Raw genomic sequence first — 24,053 nt, 5'->3', positions numbered from 1 at the left:
ATAGAACAATAATCATGTATTCATGTAACATAAAGAAGAACATAATTTAATTGTTCTCACAAGATGTGTAAATTAAAACCTTAAGAAGTTTTTGGCCCATTACCATGAACAAACAAAAAAGTATACTCCCTCCGTCCTTAGAAAATTTCCCTGACTATTTTTGGGCATGCATACTAAGAGTTCGAGTAGAGTAAGGTAGACTATTGTAAGTAGCGCCATAGTGGTAAACAGTAAAAATAAAAACTTGATTGTGATTTGTGAAAGAGGAATGTACTGGAGAATCTCATATCACACTATATATGGGAGGGAGTGAAAGAAAAAGAGTCACTGGCTGGGGAGGGCCCACAGCACATGGGGTAGGTTGGTTTAATCAGCATTGTACTTGATCAGAATAGCTAGATACAACACATTGAACTTTTGCATGCATTGTGCATAATTTAAGATTTAGGGATCTATTTAAATGTTCAGCACGTACAGGTATAACCTATAAAATATTCCCTAGAAAATATTAACAATAAAACACAGATTAATATGATATCAAATCATGTCATCCACTTGGACTGATGGACATGTGACGTACACAAACCTATAGATAGGAAGGGGCTATCCTGGACGGCTGGATTCTACATAGAGAGCATGATTGGTCACAAAATTATCGCATGGGTCAAGAGAAGAACAGAAAATAGACAAGAGAAGAGTAGGCATGCATAATAATTCAACAAAAAGTCAGCAACACATTCAAATGAGATTATTATGTGCTATTATTTATTGGCTGGGAAATGGAGGAGATAGAAGTTGATGACTTTAAATTTGGAACTGATGTTATGCTAAATTTCAGGGGAGCCATATTATGCCATATGTGTTATTGATAGTCTATGACAGAATAAAACTAGAGCTAACATGAGATAGATAATGATTCCAGATCAATGAAGTGATTTAGTTAGTGGCTACTTATACGCAATTTATAAATAATTATATACAATACCAGATAGCATTGACAACGTGGTCGTCTTTCCAGCTCCATTTGTTCCTAGAAAGCCAAAACATTCTCCTTCATGGACAGCGAATGTTAACGAATCAACGGCAACTTTTGGACTTTGAACTTCTCCACCTGGATAGACCTAAAATATCCACAGATTTAACTTAATGTAATGCATGAATCACAGCAACATCATAAAACAAAGAATAAAACAGAAAAAGAAAAACACCTTCCGTAGGTCACGCAAGTATATAATTGCCCTGTCTGCAGCACCAGAATGCACCCTGTTTCTTTCTGCTTTTACATCTATATCCTCATCAAGTTCAAGAGCCAAAGTATCAGAAGATGAAGCTAATAAAGGCTCTAAAACACTGTTGTTGCTCGCACGGCACAAAGTCTTTAATTTTCTCCAGCAAAAATCTATTGTAACGGGAGTTAATTTGCGAGGAGGTAGAACTTCAAGTCCAAGCGTTACAAGGAAATAGAAGATGCTCTGCAACATCAAAGTACTTAATTAAAGAGACAGTTTTGTATTCTCCTTCTAGTACATGAAAAAAGTTCACATCCATCAAGTATGTCCCATTAATTAAGATAACTCATATGAGTCCGGCAAAGATTACAACATTTAAAATTTCGATGATGAAATAGGAACCTACAATTTTAGTATTGTTGTTGCTTATCTTTACTTTATAATACAGGAGGCTTTAGTAATAGAGGAACTGGGAAAGAATGCCAAAGAAGGTTCTCGACTTTTAGATAGATTGAATGCACAATAGTCTTTATTCTTGCTCTTCTTCACCTTTTTGGATAAGCAATCAAGAAACAATTAGAATACTTTAGAAACAAAAACCATTAATTACCCTCAAGAGAACTTGTAAGATCTCGTGCGCTCAAGAAAATATATTTGCTGCTCCAAATGTAGCATTGGCAAGCATCATACAACAGCCTCAGAAAAAATAAAGGGGGAGAGAGAAAGAGATTGGCATGAAGAAGCTTTTCACTAAAATACTGCCATTTTATTTTCTTCCACAAGCAACTACATTGCTAGCAGAACCTTCCTCTGAAAATCAGGTATCCCGATTTTGCAATTGAGTATGGGCTATTTGGTAAAATAGATCTTCCTAATTTAGGTTGGTACTCATCGCTAAAAAGAGAGCTTCAGACCACTCTACTCTACATTTGATCAGGTTTCTCCTTTTCTCCTTCCCTCCATATCAATCACAATCAACACTTTAAACTTTCACTTAGATAAAGGCCATGTTACATGTCGCTGTTGGGCTACTACCCAGAAGTAAAAAGTACAGCTTTTCACCGGGTACCCCTAAGTTTTAGGAAAATGCACCGGTATCCTCGCAGTTTCAAAAATGCACAAAGTGCCCTAAAGTTTTTAAAAATTATCAGAATATAAGTAACGACCGTCAACTTCATTAGTCATCAAGGCCAAATCAACCTAAGTGAGGGGGCCAAAGTGATCAGGCCCCGGGCAACTATTTACCAAAAACTCATAAGACCATGTATGGGGGCTGATGCGTTCCCAGTGTAAAAAGGCCAAGGAATTTGGTGACCTGATGACAGGGGAGTCGGCCTCCGAAGCCACGGTGAACAGCGGCCGTAACTATGATGGTCCTAAGGTAGCGAAATTCCTTGTTGAATTGGTTCTTAACCTAACCCCTAATTTATACTAATTAAATCCTAATTAATTAAAGGAAAAATTGACACTAATATATTTTCAGTTGGAAATTTTAATTTTTTTTTCTTTTTTGTGGGTCTTGTCTTTCACGCTTTTGGAGGCAAGTATTTCAAGGCGATTATGACATTCAAAACGACTTTTCAAAAAAAACGGATGCCACCAAGCGCCCTGCCCTTATTGGGTGCAAATTTCGAGAAGCAAATTTCGGATGCCACCAAGCGCCCTGCCCTTATTGGGGTCAAAATGAGTAGCAATACGTTAATTTTTGGGCACGAGTTTCATATCGATCTTAAACGGCACTGTGACCTTAAAAACGACTTATCTAAAAATAAAAAAAAAAGCAGATGACACCGATCGCCCTTTAAAGGTGGAAGTCGGTCAAATTGAGTACGAATACATTGAATTTTGGGGACGAGTTTCGAGGCGGTCTTAAACAACACTTTTGACCTTCAAAACGACTTTTTTGGGAAAAACATACGCCACCAAACGCCTTCGAGATCCTGATCGAAATGAGTACTAGTACGTCAATTTTTTGGACGTGTTTCGAGGTGATACTAAACGGAACTTTTGACCTTCAGGATGACTTTTTTCTGTTAGAACAGATGTCACAAAGCGTCTTCAAGGGAGGGGTGGTGTGGGGATTTAATTAACTAGTGTTAGTGAAGGGTTAAACAAAAGTTAATTAGGATTAATTAGCATTAATTAGGGGTTACTTGGGCTAATTAGGTTGGTTTCAATTGTTCTTTTAGAATATGATAATCAACGGATAAAATTGACGTTAGTCATGTACTTTTTAAAACCTCAAAACCTTGTCCCTGGACATTTTTGGAACTGTGAGGGCACCCGGTGCATTTTCGTAAAACTCTGGGTACCTTGTGAAAAATCCGTAAAAATTATGTAGAAGGAGATTAACAGTTTTACACTTCCATTTTATTCCCAAATAGTCAGCATTAAAGAATTTAGAAGCACCCACATAAATTTAACTAGTTACAATAGTTAGAACTTAGAAGCTAACAAAAATACTTGGCAATCAGAAATTCCAAATTTCTAGCGAGCATTACAACAAACATATGTAGGATCCCAAGCTTGAATAAAAACCATTTCTTAAAGACCAATCTAGGATAAGAAAAGAACCTCGAAACCTAGATAGCAGATTGAGGCACCAGCAACATTCCAGTCAAGAACCCCATGGCTGGATTTATCTTTCAGCCCTTGGCGTAGAAGGGCAATTGATGCAAGTCCATCTGCAAAGCAGAATCCAGGTGATAGTCTGAATATGTTCTGCAAAAGTATTTAAAAGAGTATCAGGAAAATTATAAGGATAGTGATTAAGAAATAGACAAAGAAGGAAGATCATCAGTCCAATCAGGCAGAGAATTGAAAGCATGCTCATAGCATTCAGGTCAAGGACCTCATAGGTATGAACCAGGTTCAGACTGAGAATCTTATAGAATAACATTTTAGGAGCTATTTTACCTTTCCTCTATCTTACAGCGTTAAGAGGAAAAAGGAAAGGGAGGGACACTGGGCAGAGATATAAGCATATCAGCCTTGGTAACATTAAACTATAACACCCTTTGCTGCCAGGGAATCTGGCAACCCTGCAACCCTTTCCTTCAAATTGATGAAATGGTAAAGATAATAACAAGCATGCTGACACGTCAATCTCAATATTTCTGACATTTTCTAGATAAGGAATTGCAGACATTATAATTCCACGAGTAATTTTTGTAGTATTTATCGGGCCAAGCGCAATAAGAGGGGAAAAAAACAGCACAAGCATCCAGTGAGGTTCAATCCTGGAACCAATTGCCAATAACAGTAACACGCCAACTTATCTACTGGTAACCTTCCTACCATTCTTTAAATGTGAAACAATTTTCTTCACCACGCACGTGGGAAATCCAATAATTATGCTCCTCAATTGTGCTATCATTCTTCCCATTTCACATATGTGTTCTTTCAGCTCTCACTTAATTGTGCTAATCTGCCATCTAAGTCACAGTGCTCCTGAGTCACATGACCCCCGAGAGAATTAACACGCAATTCTATACCAGGAGATTTCCATCATCATACCATGCTTAACCAATGCACCGTGCCTTCAAACCACATGCTTTTAGCCAACATGTTTATGCTCCTGACCAGCATAGCACGTCTGTACATGGACAGGGTTTGAAGACCATACAACAGGGTTCAGATGTATATACACTGTACATCCACATCTTGCAACACCAAATAACCCATGGGGTTCACCATTGCATGCATTCATCCAGAACCACATGGACTTTGATAACAGTTGGCAGTTGTTGGGCCATGCATACTGCATACAAGTTCAGTGAGGTTACCTTTTTGAGACCAAATAGCAAATGGTAAGAGGTTGATTATCCCATAACTTATATACTAGTTAGCTTCCTACCATTCTTTAATGTGATACAATTCTCATTTCCACACAAATGTGAAAAGTCCAACCTAATTTCCAAATATTCAATTATGTACACTTGAAAGAGAGGAAAAGAGGTGTCTAATATTCTGATCCGCAACTCGTAAGCTATTTCCAATTACTACTGCCTCAATCTCAACAAGCATGATCTATAAAGCATTTATCTTCAACCTCCTAAATAGGTTACACAGAGGGAAACACTCATAAACGACAATTCTTTGACAGGCTCGCACTAGATCTGACGTATAATTATGTAGGAATCTTGGATGAACTTGATGCATTTAGCATCATGAGTGCCCAATCCAAGACTCTAATGATTCACTGGCAGACTAGTAAGCCACACCACTGGCAGATTGAATAAGCTTCGTAGGGGTCTGTCCTCAATATTTATTAGAAACATGGAAGACAATGAGATTGGTGACCTCTGTGACTGGCTATATAAGGGTTTACGAGAAAGCTTGCAGAAGGATTGGCAAGCCAGAGTTTATGAATAAATTGGACTAAAATAAAAACACAAACAAACAACTGTTATCAGAATACAAAATCTGAAACAAAAGCAAGAGATAGAGGAGCTCAAACCTTAAGATAAGAATTGACTGTTGCAGTTGGTTCCATAACTCCCATTACAAATGATATTACCATAAGAACAAGTCCGGTAAAAAAGTGGACCAGTAGAATCACATTCTGCAAAATAAATATAAAAATGATAGTGCGTCAAGAAGTAGGGAAGCTCGGTCTGCTTAGCATAAAGTATAAACATACTGCAACAAAACCCAGAAGGGACCAAACCTGCGCCACACTGTGGTCAGAGAAAAAAAATGTTAAGCAATATGTTGAAGAGGCAACTGCTAGTCCATACTCCAGAAAGATAATAACTGTTGGACATAAACCTCTAGTTCCCACAAACTGATCCAAACCTGTACATCAATATGACATTTTTAGTCACCGCCTCACTGGCACATAATGCGGAGAAAGAACTAGATAAGAAGCATTAAAAAGTACAAAATAGAGAAAGTAGGTTACAGGATCACATTTGCCTGCCAAAAATCGCCAGCAAAGAATAATAATCCCTCTTACTTGCACTTTCAATGAGAAAAAGACAAAATGGAAGAATCACACAGAAGACAACAATTCTGGACAATGTTCCTGATATTGTCCATCCATAAACTTGTATATACAAATATTTCCTTGGAAAGCTTCAGGGACAGAAGAGGCATCCGAGAAGAATCTAGCATTGTTTATTACCTCCAACAATTCATAAAATACACCCTTCACCAGTTAAAGGGCAGAAGCAAGTACAAAACTAACACCTGGAAAAAGTTGATATTGCTTTTTGTCCGTAGCATCTAAAACTAATATCACTTACAGAAGATGTTGGTATTTGTTTCAGTAAGCTCTTTATTCTTCACCTCCATTCTCTCCCCCCCCCCCCCGCGCCCTGGTTTTTAACGCATCTTCTAATAAACATTCAACATCAGCCAGTAGAATATGTGACACAGAGTTCCAAAGAAGACACACAGCAAGATTTGAGAAAATAAAGGAATTAGGCATACCAAAGATGTAGAAAAGAACAACTGCAAATGATGATGGTAAGAGGAAGCTGACGAAGTCCCACACATAGGTAGAAACCCAATATGATAGTATAGATACCTAAAACAACACAGGTAGCTACATGAATGTCACCAAAAGGGAGAAATAATCAAATCCTATAATGATAGCATAACACCCATATTCCACAATGAAAATAAAGGGACAAAAGCATCATACCCCACTCAGCAACTGCTGATGTTTAGCTTTCACTTCACGCTCCTGAGATCACACATTTCAATCTTTTTAAACCATTGTTTGATGATCCTCAAATTATACCAAGAAAGGAGATATAATCGCCACAAAAAATACAAAAGAAAGCAAAGGCAACAAATAAAGCAGGCCACGACATGATGTTAGTGACTTTAGGAGATTCAATTTTGTTTATCTAAGATTTGAGTTTTTTTTCTGCACGTCACTTTCTAGAACAAAAATGGACAGAGTGAAGAGCTGAAGAAGCTATAATAAAAAATATTATGTCAAGGATGGGTAGGACTTAGGAGAGACGACATTGACGATTGGTAAAAGTTCTTCAGTAGACAGCATTGCTATATACAAAAAGAATACATGTGACCTGATTGCTGGTATCAACAACATCATACTACTTGGTAAGGAAGAAAACCCGAAAACGTCCTTTATATAACAATATTCATACAGTAAAAGAGTAGAATGAAGGAACTTGATCATAGTACTGACTTTAACAGCCCGATTTCTTCCTTTGCAACATAAATCAAGCCAAGAAAGTCCTAAATGATTCTTTATATAATGTACCATTTTAGCCTGAGGGGGAAATAAGAAATTCGACGTCCCTTTTATAAATCACCATGTATATATAAAATGATTAAAGTTCTCCCAGATTGTGCCTCTATTGATGGCATCTTTTCAATAAATGTATAAGTGATGCCTGTCCGGGGATACTCATTCCTAACCATGAAGCAAACGATCACATAACTAAATGCTTTAAGAATTTGACCATGAATCTCGAACACAGGCTACCTATTCTCCCACACACAATGCAAGGACAATTTACATATGCACTATGCAGAAACCAGCTATGATTGGTTTACTGGACTTGGAGCTAATTTCCATACCCTAATCAAGTACAACAGCCAAAAATTGCAGGCTGATAGCCATCACCATTCTCTATGATTTGACAGAAAACCAAGATATAAGCATTCAGTGAAGGAACAGAAAATGAAAGCCTATGATGGTACCTTTACTATAGGAACAGCAAATGATGCAGGAATAAATGAGAAAGCTATTGTGACAATGATTGCTGCAGAGAATGCATCCAAATCCTGTAAATTGAGAATGTGGCATGAGTTACATGCCAAATGATCGCAACTGCATCACTTCTACAGCATATGAAATAGAAATTAATAGATGGAGCCTCAACAAAGTAGTTCATCTGAACAAGTTACAGTCATCAAGACTATTACTAAATCATTTATTTCATTGCAAAGTATCTCAAACTCATACAAAATTAGGAAAATTCTAACACACTAATCAGTAATCATTCAGATAACCTACACGGATTAGCTGAAACTTTCTTTCATGATTGACATGATGTTGTGTAGAAAACTCTTACTAGTTGGGTAAGCCTAAGTTGCCTTTGGTAATTAAAAGAAGAAAAAAACATGAAAAGTACCACAGCCGTAAAAGACGAGTAGAACATAGTACAAAAGGACATCCTCTCCCTCTACCAAACATAAAGTGATACTGATTGGTAACAGGATAAACCACTGTATCTCACAAAGAGTCACATGCCCCCATGGTGTCAAAACAAGGCTGCATCGTATCGTATCAACCGTGTTGTAACGGTTTTCAAATCTACCGAACCGATATTATCCGCATCGTAAAGGTATAAAAAAACCGCGTTTTAGGCAGGTTCTAGAGGATTTCTCATGATTTAAGCCGATATTTGGCGGTATGACAACCACATCATCCCCGTTCCCACATCATCGTGACCAATACCGTGATCGTGGCCGAAACCGCATTTTCGAACTATGCATGCCCCTGAAACTCAACCATGGAACACCCCCCCCCCAAAAGACAGTGGAGTACTAATGGATTGTAAGGTTAAACAATCTATCCTAATCCCACGAAGAGTAACAACCCATCAAACTACTGTGGGAAAGCCATCTTTTTGCCCTAGCCGCATGAAGATATTCAAAAGAACTTCCCGCTCTTACTCCTTCCAAACATTACATAAGGAGCAGATATAGCAAAATAAGATGATGAGGGACCTACTTAACAGCCTTGTATCAAACATTTATTGCAGAAATTATACAGAAAACAAAGAAACGGAATCAGGTCATACATGGTGCTGCAGGTGTTGGCTTTTTGTCATTGGTAGTGGATGATTACGTGTTTGGATTGTCCTGTTCTTATCAGAAACAGCAAGCCTGAGGATTGCTGAATTAATCAAATTTATATACGTTGGCGCAGCATGTTGGCAAGTACTGTTGTGCAGTACAGTATACCCCAGGCTTCCATCATCATTTGGCTTGTCCATTACAACAGCCCCATATCTGCATAGTGCAATAAATCAATCAAAAAAGAGATCTGAAATAAAACACTTAATCTGTATATGCATTTCAAGAACTCACAACTTAGACATTATTGACATCACCCCCAAGAAATGCCCAAAAGAGCCCAAGAGAAAGAAGGATGACTCATCATTTGTATCTTAGACTCAGTTTCTTCTACCCTAGAAGTTGTCATTTAAGGTCTTAGTAGGAACGCCGAAAAAAGGATTACGATATATTAGAGTATTATTTGTTCTGATAAGAAAATATAACCATAGTGGAACAGAAATCCAGTTCTAGCGTCTGTAACGTTTTTCCTTGCTCCGGACTACAAATCCAGTACAGCAAGAACTGAAGTTAAAGAAACTAAACATGTAATGGCATCAGAGTAAAGAAACTAAGCATATAATGGCATAGAGTAGTGCTTAAACCTTGACTGATAGGATTCATTTATGCTAGAAATCAGATATTCACTCATAAAAAGTAGTTGTGGTCCCAAATTTGGCCCAGCAGCCTCTATGGCATCTGATAGTGCCTTTTCTGAATCTGGAAATCTGTATGCACTTAATTTGAACTCTTGAATCCAGCCACCATCTATGCGTGATGCAATCTGAAGCAGAACTCATATTTAAGCAAGTATTCTGTCGTATACATGATACCAATACTCAAAATGAAAATATTTGATAAGATTCTCTTCCATACATCTTTTTAACAGAACAATAGTAGTGATAGACATTGTAGAAAGCAGAAAGAAAAGTTAATATCAACTCACCTCTTCTGAGATAGGATAAGATAGATCAAATGGAAGTGGAGCACCACCACCACCACCATGCAATAAAGGATTGAAGTTTAAAGTTGTAAATGTTAGAGATTGCTGGTCAGGGTGCGGTTTGAGTTCTAGGAACAATAGTCCAAAAAGCAGGAAGACTGCTGGAATTAGAAGCTGGAAAACAATTGTTTTCTGATCTCTCCTAGCCGATATTGCTCTCTTTTTAAGTAATGCCTTTGAGTGCTGCCAAAAGTCTGACCTTGAAAATACGGAAGGACAACAAAATTGCAAGCATAGAAAGTTAAAGAAACACCAGACTGCAGCAAAGAACACTCTCATGGTCCTCACCAATATAACACACATGACCACTATAAAGTCCTTGTAGCTTCCACAAAGTTTTACAAAGGAGTTTTTAACAGGAGGATGATATTCAGATGCCTGAGAAACCAGAGAATCATGGAGAGTTGTTTTCTGATCTACAGACTCCAATTCGTCGAGGTCAGACCCAGCCACTCTCAAAAATACCTCTTCCAAAGTTGTCACAGAGATGCCATAACTATCAATACCAGCACACTCATTCTCACCAGCAGCTGCTTCAGAATTCGATGTTGACCTCTTCATACAGCTTTCAAGTTCTTTAAACATACTCTCAAAACTAGATGACGATGTCAAAGGGAGCTTGAATGATATCTCTGTACCCACCTAAGACAACATATTAAAGCCAATGTGAGCATGCAATGTAGTATCTAAAACAGTTACTTTTCCCACTATGTGATACACAAGTGCAAACCTAGAGCTGGATACTCTCCCATAAATTATGAAGAAGTCAAAGTACCTCACTCACTATCGTGGCTGACGGAATATGCCGATGAACTATATCTGCAGCAAGAGAGGCACCTGGCGCAGTCTGAGAAAAGAAGAGGCAATGAGAAGATTGGACCAGAATCATGTACTTATCATAAAATAAGATAAACGATCACCCAAATGTGCACAAAAGTAGGCTAACCTTCACTAGAGTAAGGGTATAACCAACCCCATACTGATGCTTCAAGAAGAGGGAGCTGCAACGATATATATTCTGCTTTTAAAAGGCATAGAAAGATGGGACTCACATCTATAGCTGATTCAGAAAGTATCCTACCAATAAGGGGGATATAAAACAAAAGACATGAAGCAGCATACTATATGAGCACCGGAAAAAAAAGCCTTTTCAATGAAATAACTTTATCCATCCCTCTTCACACTCTTGAGGAACATCATTACAATGTAATGAACTGATATCTTAAAACAGATTAAAGAAGAAGATTAAGAAGGAAAATTGATCTTTAATTGATGATATAGAATTTGACACTGAAACAAAGATAATAACAAGCTTTCGAGAGGCTTGTTTCTCTTCCAAGAACATACTAAACCCTTTAACAATATTTTTCCATACCCTTTCCTTCTCCCTACTCCTCTTATTTATAGCATTTCATCCCTCAGTCACTTTTTATCTTAGTCCTCAAGTTACTACTAATAATTAACTAATTGTGCATTACACATATTACCCCTCTACCTCAGGTCAGTTCATCACATACTATTAATCAATACCATGAAACTTCTGAGGCCAGAATCACAAAAATATAATGCAGATTGCTCTATTTCTTTGTTTTAGTTCTAATCACAACGGTGACTCAGAGATGAGAAGAAACCTTCCACAACATTTCAAAGAGCCATTTGCCATAATAGCTATACGATCTCCTAATGCTTCAGCTTCATCCATTGAGTGTGTCGTCAATAATACTATCCTTCCTTTCTTAACCTTTTTTATTAGCTGCCATGTCAAGCGCATTGAATAGGGATCCATTCCACTGGTAGGTTCATCAAGAATTATAACCTACAGAAGATATCAAGTAAGAAGCTATAGAATTCAACATAAAATAAAAATAGGAATCCCCGTATCAAACTGACGCTATACCTTACTATTTCCTATTAGTGCAATTCCCAAGGAAAGTTTCCTTTTCATACCGCCAGATAAACAACTTACAAGAGTGTTAACTTTGTCAGAGAGACCAACCTGTCAACCGATGAATCAGAAAAGATTACAAGAAAACCAACACCGTAGACCAATTTACAGGCAATGAACATATATAGATAAAGGACAGCCAAGAGAGGACATTGCATTCTCCAAAAGTTACCCACTTAACATTGGTGAAAAGCCAGGCAAATGCTTCTGCTCTACATTTTCTATTAGAAAATACCATCAAACTCAGGTAGAATCCCAATTTTTCCACAAACATTATATTCTTTCTTAAGGATAGCAAAGAGATGCAGCAAAATTTGTCATCCTCTTAACTCATAGAAAAGCCCTAAAACACGGAAGGCCAGAGAAAGGAAACAGTAAAGCCTCAAGTGAAAAATCACACACGTCCACCAATAAGTAGAAGTAAAATTAATCAGTTCATGTTCATCTATCCATTCTTAAGTGATGGATAAAAGAATTGCCTATATTTTACCAGAGCATCATACAGAAATCAAGACACAGCTGGCACATAAAGGTATTACCGCACAGCTGGCATACCCTTAGAATTCCCTGGTTTCCCACATTCGCCGTCTGAATCACAACATGAATTATCTTCAAGACGTCGCATTATAGCTTAAATAGTGGATTTTAAAAAACCACTAACAAAAACAATGTGTTACATAACATCCTGCCAGGCTGCCAGAAAGCTCAGCTGGCACTTGAGTATACAGTTATTTTAGATAAATAGAGACTTCTTCAGTTAAGGACAATAATATGAAAATTGGAGGACATCAAGTCCTCATCGATGAAATACAAACTGTAGATGGCAAGTAAGAAAGTAACAGCACACAGATTCCAGGAGGCCAGCACCACCAATATAACAATACCTCATCAATCATGTCAGCAACAACACTCTCAAGAATGTCATCCTCCACACCTTTTAGTACGCCAAACATCTCCAAATGCTCTTTCACCTACATAAATGAAGTTGAGTTAAGACCATACTCAAGAGAATGTATAATCTAAAACCGTAAAAATAGAAGTTAAAAAAACCATCAAACCATAATTTCTATGGTAAAGATGACAAAAAAGTAATCTAGAGATATTAATTTCTGAAATCCATCGTAGAACTCTTAAGCAATGATTCAATATTGAGGCTAGTTACCACCAAGGCCACCTCATTTTTTCTGCCTCATGTGAGATACTAAGTTGTTCCTGTAAGATTTTCTTTCATAATAGAGTCTACAACATCATAGCTCATAGATGAATATTCACTACAACATCATAGAGATCTCGAAAGACCACATCCTCCTGTTATAAGCTATGTTACTTGGACTCGAGTACTAATGTCAGACACAAGCACTTGTCCAAGTGTTTGACTCGGCTATATTATGAAACTTTTCCATGATTTTGGCCAAAAATGAAGTGTCCGAGGGTTGAAAATCCGACACGAGCACTTGAGGTAAAAGGTCTGAGTAAGATAGTTTATAAGACATTGAGTAACAAGAAGTTTAACACAGGTCACAAATGATAATGGATGGACAAATGAAAAGTCAAATAATGACAATCTCAGACTTTAATTAATTCACACACAGGTCTTCTCCTGTACTTGCAAAAAAAGAAAGGAAAGGGTCCAAGATTGTTCCCACTGGCCATCGGATTTTTGAAGCTATCACTGAATTTGAGGATAGTCTTTCCTAAATAACTAATGATCAGTCAATGAGAATCTCATCTCCTCTAAGATATCCCCGGCAACCCCCCAAATGTAAACTCTGCACTTTCTCGGTCTGAGCCTCCAAGGAGGTCTAGTTGTACAGTCTTATATCTACAGGACCATTAGTTTTATAAAGTAGAATGTCTACAGAATATTTGACGTGTACACAAGCCAAATTAATTGAAATGCTTACACTTAATTCTGGGAAAAGGATATCACTTTGAGGGCACACTCCCAAGTCCTTGCGGACACCATTCTGCATGAGAGGAAAACATTACAAAAATGGAAAGGATTCAACACTTCAAAACAAGTAGGCAATCAGCAATGAAAACACCAGATACTATCAATGGATATGAGTTCATCAATTTTGTCTATTTCCACAAGTATGAAAGGAGTCACAACAAATTAACCAACATACAACACATCTGAACTATTTTGAACAAATCATAAACCTATGTTAAAGGACAATGTCCTAAATGGGACACTGCACTTTTATAGGTACACTATTGACCCTTGATGGAGAACTTCAACCAATCAATTGATGTGAAAGTATTAAATCGAAACACAACTCTCCAAGAAAGTCCGACGTCTATATTACACAGGCTCATCTCTCCTTGAACTTTCAGATAAGTACAACAAGATATCTCCTTGCCAACTACACAAGCAGGGAACTTAACATCATCCTTTCTGGAGCAAGGACAAAGATATAATGTCAACCCGCAAATATGAGACTGAGCAGAGAATCAGCAGATGTCACCATCGATTTTACAGCCTTAATAACTTTACAAGCCAAAACTATGTGTGCAGCACAAATACGAGTAAATCAAAAAGAAATTTCTGAGGGTACACCATACCATATCTGTCAAAATATTCCTTCCAAAAACCAGAGCATCCCCAGAAGTTGGAGGAGTAAGTCCAACTAGCATAGAGATGGTTGTGCTCTTACCAGCCCCATTGTGTCCTACATAACATCAAGTAGAGTATTAAAACAAAAGTAGTATTTTATAGAAAGAGATCAGGCATTTGTCTAGAGGACTTGATAAGAGTAATGTGACCTATATTACATAGCTTTCAATATTCACAAAACAAAGTGTTCCCGCTTCCGGAAGTAATCAATTTTCGACTTATATGATCTGGGAAGCTATTCAGTTTTTCAGGTTCCTTTAGGAAAATATCTTGTTCACTTGGTACCTCACTAGAGCTAAGCAATGATAGACAGATAAACATCTGTTACTAATTAAGCACTTGTTTAAACTGTCCCCTCCTGCCCAAAAAGAAAAATCTGACCTCAGTAAATTTAAAGCTAAATGTGATTAATAATTTGGAAGAGACTACAATATATCTAAATCCAAGAGCTTTTAACCACATATCTCCCAGTAATTTATCAGTATGCAGTAGGTATTCTACATAGGCAATGTAAATTAACTAATAGAAGTGGAAAGTAAACATAAGGGATGATCTACATGCATACCTAGAAGTGCGAAAATCTGATTTTCGTACAAAGTCAGCTGCAAAGAATTAACCGCACAGCAATTCCCCTTTCTCGAGGCATATACTTTACTAAGATTCCTTATTTGGAGGCACCTGCACATCACATGCTAAGCATAAAGGAGAACAGGGAAAAGAAAGACTTGTTCATATTATAGCTTCATGGAAGACCCAACAGACCTGCCTTCAACTTCTTGCTGCTTCATCTCCATGCTTGTACCCTCCACTTTCAACACAGAGCCAACAGTACAAGGCTTAATATTATCTTTCTTTGTCTGGAGGAACTTAGGCAATATAAGCTTCCATGAAAAATGTTCATGATCCTCTTTCGGGAGAACCTGTATACACAGTCTTCACAAATTATTAGCAGAAAACAACTTCCTACACATATTCTTAGTTTACAGCAAATGCCTTTTAGGAAATTGTCAATAACAGTTGCGACATCTCTACATATATATATATATTTTTTTGAGGTGACATCTCTATATTTTTAATAATCTTTATGAGATACTCCCTCCGTCCCAAAATATAGTTCCCATTTCTATTTTGGGTGTCCCAAAATATAGTTCTCATTTCCATATTTAATTCCACATTTTTCCGTAATTTATCTAGAAAAATTGTGTCCCATCATTTATGTGCTTCTTGAATTTTGTTTTTTCCTTTGTTTATTCAACCAAAATGTTACAATTAATGCTCTTTCACCAATTATTCTCCATTCTCTCTCCTAAAATCATCTTTTCCCATACAACATTTATTTAAATAAACAATAAATTTTTACTATCCCTCTTAGATTCTACTTGCATAAATTACCGTGAAAAAAGGGAAATGAGAACTATATTTTGGGACGGAGGGAGAAGAATTTCAATACTGCCGTATTTAATCAACTAACGAAAGGATTAAATTGCCCTTTCTCCTCAACCCATCCCCTTTCTTTCCTGACAGGTGATTCCCCAACCACAACCAGTCCCACACACCCACCCATTCACCTCTACCTAAACCGCCCATTCCCTAATACCCAACACCAGAGCCGAAAACCACCATCATCCTCACTAGAATTGATAAACCACCATCAGTGTCCTCATCAGAAATCATCCCCTCAAAACAATCATCAACAACTTTGCCTCACCCTCAACCACACTGTAGCTTAACCACCATTGACGCCACCCACCTCCACGAACTTTTCCTTCGTATTTTTGCCTGCAACCTGAGAATTGGCATAAAATAGAGCACCTAGTGGTCAGAATTAGTTGGAAGTTCCAGATTTCACATGATGACGGCCAAATCCAACCATATAAGTTCCAAACTTTTCAAACCTCCATGTTTACTGGTGGTTTGCCCTTGGCTAAGGTACGTGTTTCAATCTAAGATCTTCTAGGCCCCCCACCCCCCACCCCTCCTCTTTGGATTCATTTGTTGTCTGGCATGGGAAAGAGCTAGGTGGGAAGGTAAGGACAGTGTGTATTGGTTGTGAGGTGGTAGTGGGAGAGAGGTGATGGTCGTAAAGGTGATGGGGATAGGGAAGCGAAGTAGGTGGGAATGACGATGAACGGGTAGCATAAATGGCGGTCAGCTGGAGGATGGGGTGAAATTAGATTTTGGTTGATTGGGTGAGCTATATGCCCCCTTCCACTTTCTCTCTCCACCTAAAAAGTGTGCCAAACCCTTTCCACTGCAACTAAAACAACTATGATCAAGGAAAATAACAAGATCTATTAAGTATGATTTTGATCAAACCGTGATACAGAGACTTACTTACACAAGCAAGATAAAGTTTTCTATTTGAACAACAATTGGAAGGGATCAGAAAGGGCAGACTACTAAAAAGACAAAGACATTCTCCATAAAGCCTGTACTCATCTATTTCAATGAAATTTCTACCTAAAAGCAGTGGCGGAAGACTCGTATTGCCAAACATGACAAGCCATTAGGTGCCTCTGCATTTCCAATCCTTAGTAGTAGTACTCCCTTCTTATCATAACAATACTTCACAATTCACTTTTTTGAACAAACCATATAGCTTTTCTACTATTTACTTTCGGATAAATGTCATTAATATATACATAAACGCCGTCATTATATATATTACTTCTTAAGTTATAAGTCAAATAATATTTTGACCAATAAGGGATAAAATCAAAAAACTTCGACCACCAAAGTGACTGCTTTTTTTTGTAAAAGGAGATAGCAGTATTTCAGAGTTGAAAAACTTGTAGCAATGAGAAGAATCTATAAAGCAACAGGAAACACAATAATTCAACTTCCGTTAGTTCTCCATCCTAGGGAGGGGGGATCGGAGGGGCAAATGTTAGGCTCTGATGAGCATACCTTATCCAAGTAGATACCAATAGCACCATATAATAGTGCATCAAACAGCATCATGCTTAAACAAAGTAGAAAGTTAACCCCAGATGATTCCTACATGGATCATTAGCATAAAATCTTCAGTAAGTGGAGAGAACCAAGAGTAAGAAATGCATCTTAATAAAATGTTAGCATACACGCCATATATTGCTCCAACGCAATCCAACATGTGCCCTCTCGTAATCAGCAAAATTAATTGTTCCTAATGCAAAGGCTGTGGGAGAAAGCAACGATGCAGCAGCCTTTAATACTCTGCAAAAGGCAGAATTTGAAAAAGATACAGGCGTCAGGCACATAAAATAACAGAATATTATCATTATCAAGACTCAGATACTGACATTGATACATCTGGGTCGTTAACAGTGTAATAAGGGAAGAAGGCTCCCAGAAATGAAAGTGTCCCAACTGCCACAGCTGTTTTAGCTCTTGTGAAAAATGTGGAAATCAAGAAAGAAAGTGTTATTGTGCTCAACCCAAAGAGAAAGAAGTACACAAACACCAGTGATTTATCACTGTACTCAAAAAGAGAGCACATGGTGAATACTGTGATGATCCCGGAAGAGACTGCAAACTGCATACGGGGGAACCACAATTAGTCATTTCACCAAAATCCCGATACAGAAAACAAGCAAACTATGCAACCAGTAAAGACCCAACTAGCAGAACTTGTCATTTACAGCCAAGCTAACTCCTGATGAGAATTTGCCCAACAAGAAGCTAAAGTACTACGACACCAGCCCCCAATAGACACCTCATAGGACACTCAATCCCCTAAGATCCTATCATTTCTCTCCTACCAAATACGCTGCAAAATAGCAAAGAATACTACCTAATACAGTGCAATGTATATATGCCCCATATGCCTCTTGGAACCCATTAAACAATAAACATTAAAATGCAGAAGATACTCCAAGATCATAACAACAACTACACTTGAATTAGAAGACGCTATAGCAAAAAATTAGTTCCTCAAAGTACTCCAATACAATAAAGAACAAGCAGCAACAGGGAAGTAGAGCACCTTTACATCAAGGAAACAACAAGCAGCATTGAGGCTTTAACAGAAAAGAAGACAAAGCATGCAGCTTGAGCACATAAATTCCCTACCAAACCATGAGGAAGCCCAATTCCTACAAACTTACTTTATTTTCAACAATACTTCTCCCTTCCACGTACCACTTCTAAATTCTAACCAATCCATAACCGATTCTATAAAGGAAATAAGGATTTCAACTTCAATTCTTGGTATAAGGCTTTAGGCCCTTCCCCTTGTCATGATCTTACCCTAATCAACGAAGAACATGAACCCCAACGGGAAGCAAGTCCATGGGTACTCATTATCAGCAGGAACAACTCCTATTTCCGACACCATCTAGCATGACAAGTCACGCTAAATTTGAATTAATCGGCCTTAGATTAAAAGGTCAACTAAAAAGATGTAATGCTCAAACTTGGCATTTACCCTGGCCGTACCCATGTCGACACGACCAAATTGGGTATGGACACAAGATATAAGTCCGACTCGCAAAAGGTAAAATGGTCACAGTCAACTTCATATAGATGTCGAAAGATCATCAATATATCTCATTCAAACTTCATAATTATGAAAAGATTGGTCAATGAACAAAGAAGCATCAAAACATTGAGAGTGGAAAACATAATGCTTAGCCTAGGGCTGGAACACAGGCTCTCATTCAAGACAAAGGTTTAACTTACAAATGCCAACGTGATATGAAGATGCCAAATATATATCTTCAAACTTGTTTGAGCAGTCTTCTACCAACCAAACAAAACAACAATGCAAATTCAATACAAAAGATGGTTTTGGCTGTATGAACCAACAACATTGTCTCATGTGAACGTATATTCATTTCTATCTAATGCTATGTACTCTTTACAAACCCATTTTCGCTATATCATTTTAAACTACCTCAAGGCTCAATCCAAGTCATCTATGGTGTCAGTCAGCTTCTTCTAAAATCGCCATAATCTCATATCCCTAGTTTCCTTACTGGTGCATCAGGTCAACGTCGCACTTGCCCAAAACCCCAAACCAACGTAGTTGGTTCTCCCTTATCTTATACTCATATTTGCAACTCCAACCTTTATCAGGATATCTTCATTCCAAATTATATCCCATAAGGTGTTCCCACATATCCATCTGAACAATACACATTTTGCTACACCCATCTTCTGATATTTTCCTTCCTAAAGGCCCAACTTCTGATGGAAATTGCACCTTTGCTCATGTTCATGGATGTGACAAAGTTATCAATGGTTGTCACCTACTGGCAGCTAGGAAAGATAGACAACTAAGCTACACCACTGGAACCTCAGATCTGCAGTCCTCAACCACCGTCCACAAGTCCAAGCTCACCAAAGATTGGTGCAAACTAGTAGTGAAAAGCACTGCAGCTCACATGACTTGTGACACTATTGTTATAATTTTAGAAGCAAGCTACGAAGTATCACCATGTACAATAAAGCTTGGAACTGAAATTACGAGATGAAGGCTAGTACATATTTTCAATGAGACAAAGTGCACGAATTATCCATCATCTATAAGAAACAAAGGTGTAACCAGAGTAAGGTAGCCAAAGATAATGACGCAATTTGCAAAAAGAATAACAAAAAAGGGACTCTCACTCATTAGCTTTATATCTGCCCCAATGACATGGACTGTCGTACTTTTTGGGACATCCAGAAAAGATAATTTTGACAAGCATTAAGGGACACAAGAAGTATTAACTACTGAGGTAATTAGAAGCGTTAAAACCTATCAAAGAACAAGCAACACATTTCTTGAGGAAATGAAAATTCAGAGTTGATTTTCTTCACATAAACAATACTACTTCACAAGGTGCAGATACCTGTACAGCATATGTTATCAACCATGAGATCTGGAAAATATTACTTTTAAGACCCATCATGAAAAGCCCATCCTTGATTTTTTGCTCCTATAATAATAACAAAAATGCAAATAAGCTCAAACCAGAATTCAAAGCTGTAAACTTCGACATACGAGGAGAAGGACCATCAAAAGAAAGAATCCCCAGCTAACTATTTGTTTCAAGTATCACCATTCACTATTCAACATCCAACCTTTTCAAAGACAAACGAACTTATCAGGCGGGAAATTGGATACAGAAAACCTAGCAGATACCTGCACATCACACGAGAAAGTAGAAATAAACAGAAAACAAGTGAGAAACATAGGCTAATATTAAATAATATAAGCTTATATTATATATATATATATATATATATATATATATATATATATATATATATATATATATATTGAAAGGTACATACAGTATTCCCATAACTTTCTTTATAATCAATTGGAACTCATCATCAGTGTAATCACGAGTCGGAAAGGGAACCACCCTTATGTTTGAAGGAATGAATTGCATTGAAGGAAACTTTAGCAGGGGCAACATGTTAGAGGAGTTCAACACAGGAACTGCCGGACCTTCATAGACACTACTAATCTCAGTTTGCTGTGCAGCAAATATTATGAAGGAATCGAGAACTTGTTGAAGCTGCACCAAGGATGACATAAGAACAAATCACAACCTTCAATAGTTAATGAAAAGGATCATGCACACAGTTTCACAGATGAAGTCTCAAGGATGTTGCTCACAGTTAATGGTAAATAGCATTACAAGTTTACAACGCACTTGGAAGCCTAACTTACAGCAAGAGGGATTGAACTTTGCATGATAGGTAAACTCTTCCATAAAAAAAAGGTTGGTCAAAAGCACTAAGTTTTAAATGTAGAAGTTTTTGAGGCCAAGGATGGGATTGAAACGTTTCAAACTTATGCAAGTTTCAAGTACAACAGTTCATGAGGCAAAGAAATGGCCCCGTGAAATGTTGTGTCATCATCAAAATTTTATATGTGTACAGTGTACCATGATCATGCTAATGTCATTATTATTATTATCGACTCATTATAACCTATAACGCAACTGTTTGTATTACTTTTAGTTACAATGTATGCTGAATATGAGTAAATCTGGCAAAACTAACGTTTACCAGATTACATTAACTGTAACTCAAATTACAAGTCCCCATTTGGCCATTTCGACCTGAACCTAATTGACCCAACCAGAAAATTATGTGGCAAATATTGACTAATTTATCATAATAAGCAGATAGACAATATGACATGACAGGAGTAGACCCGAACAGAGCCAAAACAAAAACTACATGAATCATCACCTGAATGAGCTAGACATGAAGTCTACACAGCCACATAATTTGAAAAATTTTGCACTCACCGATTTGTAGTTGTATATACAACTTAACCATACTTGCTAGATCTACATAGTAAATCTTTTGTTGAGAACTATAGGAATAAACACTTGGAGAGTGAAACAAGAGAGAAACAACATTTGGTTTGTTGCACAGCCTTTTTTCTTTGTTCGTGACAACAGAAAGAGTCCAATAAATTCTCATAAGCAAAAGCATCTTCAATTCATTAAAGAAAATGCTCCAAAATCACATAGTAGTACTCGTGGGCATAGGACTCGAGCCTTTTTCTGAGGGAGAAGGGATAAAGTTTTTATCCTTATTTAAAATAACTGTATCCGCAACAGGTTATAGTGTGCTTTGTCTTCTTTGGCTATTGTATCCTTTTTTGAGATCATGAAAAGACACCACCAAGAAACAACATTATGATGGGGTAAAGTAAGGGGTTCCAACTTCCACGATAAGGACGCTATAGGAAGAAGAAAACAACACCAAAATACATAGGCCCTGTTTGGCAATTAACGGATTGCCTATTAAATTAATTCATAGCTGATTGTATTAGTTGATAGATGGTTGTATTGTATAAAGGTCTTTAGTAAGTAGCTGATATATGATTGCTACTTATTTGTGTAAATGATCAATAAGGACATGTGCATAATTCATTTGTTCTTTTTATTATTTATTTATAATTTTCGAGAACTTCAGGACATAAATGTAATTTACCACTCATTCCCAGACCCCTAATGACAAAAGGCTCCTCCCCCCAGCTTTTTCAAAGAGAGCTTTTGGGGCCTAATCAGCTATTTCAAACCTCTTTTTACCAAACACTTAAATTAGAAGATTGACTAGTCAAATCCTCTAATATGAGTCCAAACCTCTCCTTACCAAACACGGCTGTAGTATGAATAGCTACTCTAATACTTAAAGATAGTTGTTGGTTGTCTTTTGTTGTAGAGTCTTGAACCCTATTATTGTCTATGATGACCACTTGACTTATGAGACAAATGCAATTGAGATAAGCGTCACAATAGCATCTGTCTGTTTTCCACTCTCGAGACCCTTGCATTTTTTTTATAAATAACGACAAGATTTCATGAGACAAATAAAATCAAGATAAAACCTCACATAATCAATTGTTCAAGACTCAAGAATAAGAATGATTTAACTGAGTACAGTACAACCATGTATCACCAGTTAATAATTAATACTCTCTATCAATCTTCTCCATATGTGATGCATGATTCTATATGTTGTCCTTCATCAATTACTCTTGTCCCTAAGGTTCTCAAAGGAAGCAAAAGCTTCACATGATAGCAGATGCATTATTCTACAAGCAAACAGTTTGCATAATCATAAAAGGTTCCATCTCTTGTTCACATGATGTCAACCCAAAAAGTATATGTGTGATTCCCATACTGCCCACCCTTCCCAATGACTGCAATTGTATATTTGCACGAAAACTTGCAAGAGGCAGACAGACAGTTTGGATTCTTTGGAAATGGGAGATAAGGGTTGATAGAAATAAAAAGAGATCATACAGTCATGAAACCACTTAAGCCATACTGCATAATTGGAACAGTGTTCACACCCAGCTCCAAGTCATTAAGATAAGGACCATCTACATCCATGATGCTCTTGACATCAGGAAACCCGGAGAAAGCCCATGTATGGTTAAGGCGTATACTGTAATCAAATAGCTTAGGCCCTTGACTGTGAAATACCACTGCCCCTCTGATTTTGGGATTTGGACAATTCCTGAAAAATATTACATCATTACCATGAGTCCACACTGAAAAGCAAGCTAAGCATACAGAATTTCCATGTCATGTCCAGAAAAAAAAATTGTAACAGAAGTTCATTCACAAAAGATGGAGCAAAATAAGGCATTAAATAACACATGCAACTACAATAAATTGTGATGGATTTCTCAAACCCAAGGGGGAAGGTGCCTTCTTCCAAACCCCCATACTGGAATCAAGATATTAAAATATAAAAAAAAAGCTCAAATTTGTTGCTCTCAAGCTTTCCGACCAGTAACCTCTACAAAATCTCAACCACCACGTACAGTACAAAAATTATCTCAACCACTCATCCACTGGAGACCCCTCGCCCAAAATAACAAGGAAGCAGAAAAAAAATCAAAACTAAAGTTAATTGGTATTGGTGAAACTGACATTCACAATCCATTATAAATGAATGTTGTCAAACATCATCTTCACGAACAAATTGCAATCTGTC

General features: G+C 37.4%; 1 protein-coding gene across 6 annotated transcripts in view; it reads right to left on the bottom strand.

The window, feature by feature from the left end:
- The window catches only part of LOC104889365 (ABC transporter A family member 1), a 34,487-nt gene that overhangs the window by 4,180 nt on the left and 6,254 nt on the right, over window positions 1–24,053 (bottom strand). For 3 of the 6 annotated variants that reach the window (XM_048641623.2, XM_010674563.4, XM_048641624.2), the window contains 27 exons: window positions 23,354–23,570; window positions 20,874–21,103; window positions 20,661–20,721; window positions 20,429–20,515; window positions 17,897–18,129; window positions 17,696–17,810; window positions 17,523–17,612; window positions 15,378–15,535; window positions 15,181–15,293; window positions 14,564–14,670; window positions 13,903–13,965; window positions 12,883–12,969; window positions 11,951–12,049; window positions 11,685–11,869; window positions 11,000–11,054; window positions 10,829–10,900; window positions 9,997–10,695; window positions 9,656–9,834; window positions 9,017–9,227; window positions 7,911–7,994; window positions 6,877–6,918; window positions 6,663–6,759; window positions 5,899–6,026; window positions 5,689–5,793; window positions 3,804–3,950; window positions 1,209–1,472; window positions 986–1,121 (listed from right to left, as the gene is read on the bottom strand). In XM_048641623.2, coding sequence (XP_048497580.1) covers window positions 986–1,121; window positions 1,209–1,472; window positions 3,804–3,950; window positions 5,689–5,793; window positions 5,899–6,026; window positions 6,663–6,759; window positions 6,877–6,918; window positions 7,911–7,994; window positions 9,017–9,227; window positions 9,656–9,834; window positions 9,997–10,695; window positions 10,829–10,900; window positions 11,000–11,054; window positions 11,685–11,869; window positions 11,951–12,049; window positions 12,883–12,969; window positions 13,903–13,965; window positions 14,564–14,670; window positions 15,181–15,293; window positions 15,378–15,535; window positions 17,523–17,612; window positions 17,696–17,810; window positions 17,897–18,129; window positions 20,429–20,515; window positions 20,661–20,721; window positions 20,874–21,103; window positions 23,354–23,570 — 4,064 coding nt within the window. Of the gene's footprint in view, window positions 1–985; window positions 1,122–1,208; window positions 1,473–3,803; window positions 3,951–5,688; window positions 5,794–5,898; window positions 6,027–6,662; window positions 6,760–6,876; window positions 6,919–7,910; window positions 7,995–9,016; window positions 9,228–9,655; window positions 9,835–9,996; window positions 10,696–10,828; window positions 10,901–10,999; window positions 11,055–11,684; window positions 11,870–11,950; window positions 12,050–12,882; window positions 12,970–13,902; window positions 13,966–14,563; window positions 14,671–15,180; window positions 15,294–15,377; window positions 15,536–17,522; window positions 17,613–17,695; window positions 17,811–17,896; window positions 18,130–18,842; window positions 20,353–20,428; window positions 20,516–20,660; window positions 20,722–20,873; window positions 21,104–23,353; window positions 23,571–24,053 lie in introns of those variants that run through there. The other 3 variants (XM_048641626.2, XM_048641625.2, XM_048641627.2) reach the window with 3 other exon arrangements.

The sequence above is a fragment of the Beta vulgaris genome, chromosome 3 (assembly GCF_026745355.1).
Source record: "Beta vulgaris subsp. vulgaris cultivar EL10 chromosome 3, EL10.2, whole genome shotgun sequence".
Taxonomy (NCBI): domain Eukaryota; kingdom Viridiplantae; phylum Streptophyta; class Magnoliopsida; order Caryophyllales; family Amaranthaceae; genus Beta; species Beta vulgaris.
The sequence above is the reverse complement of the archived record's forward strand: the minus strand, read 5'-3'. Positions and strand labels throughout refer to the sequence as shown.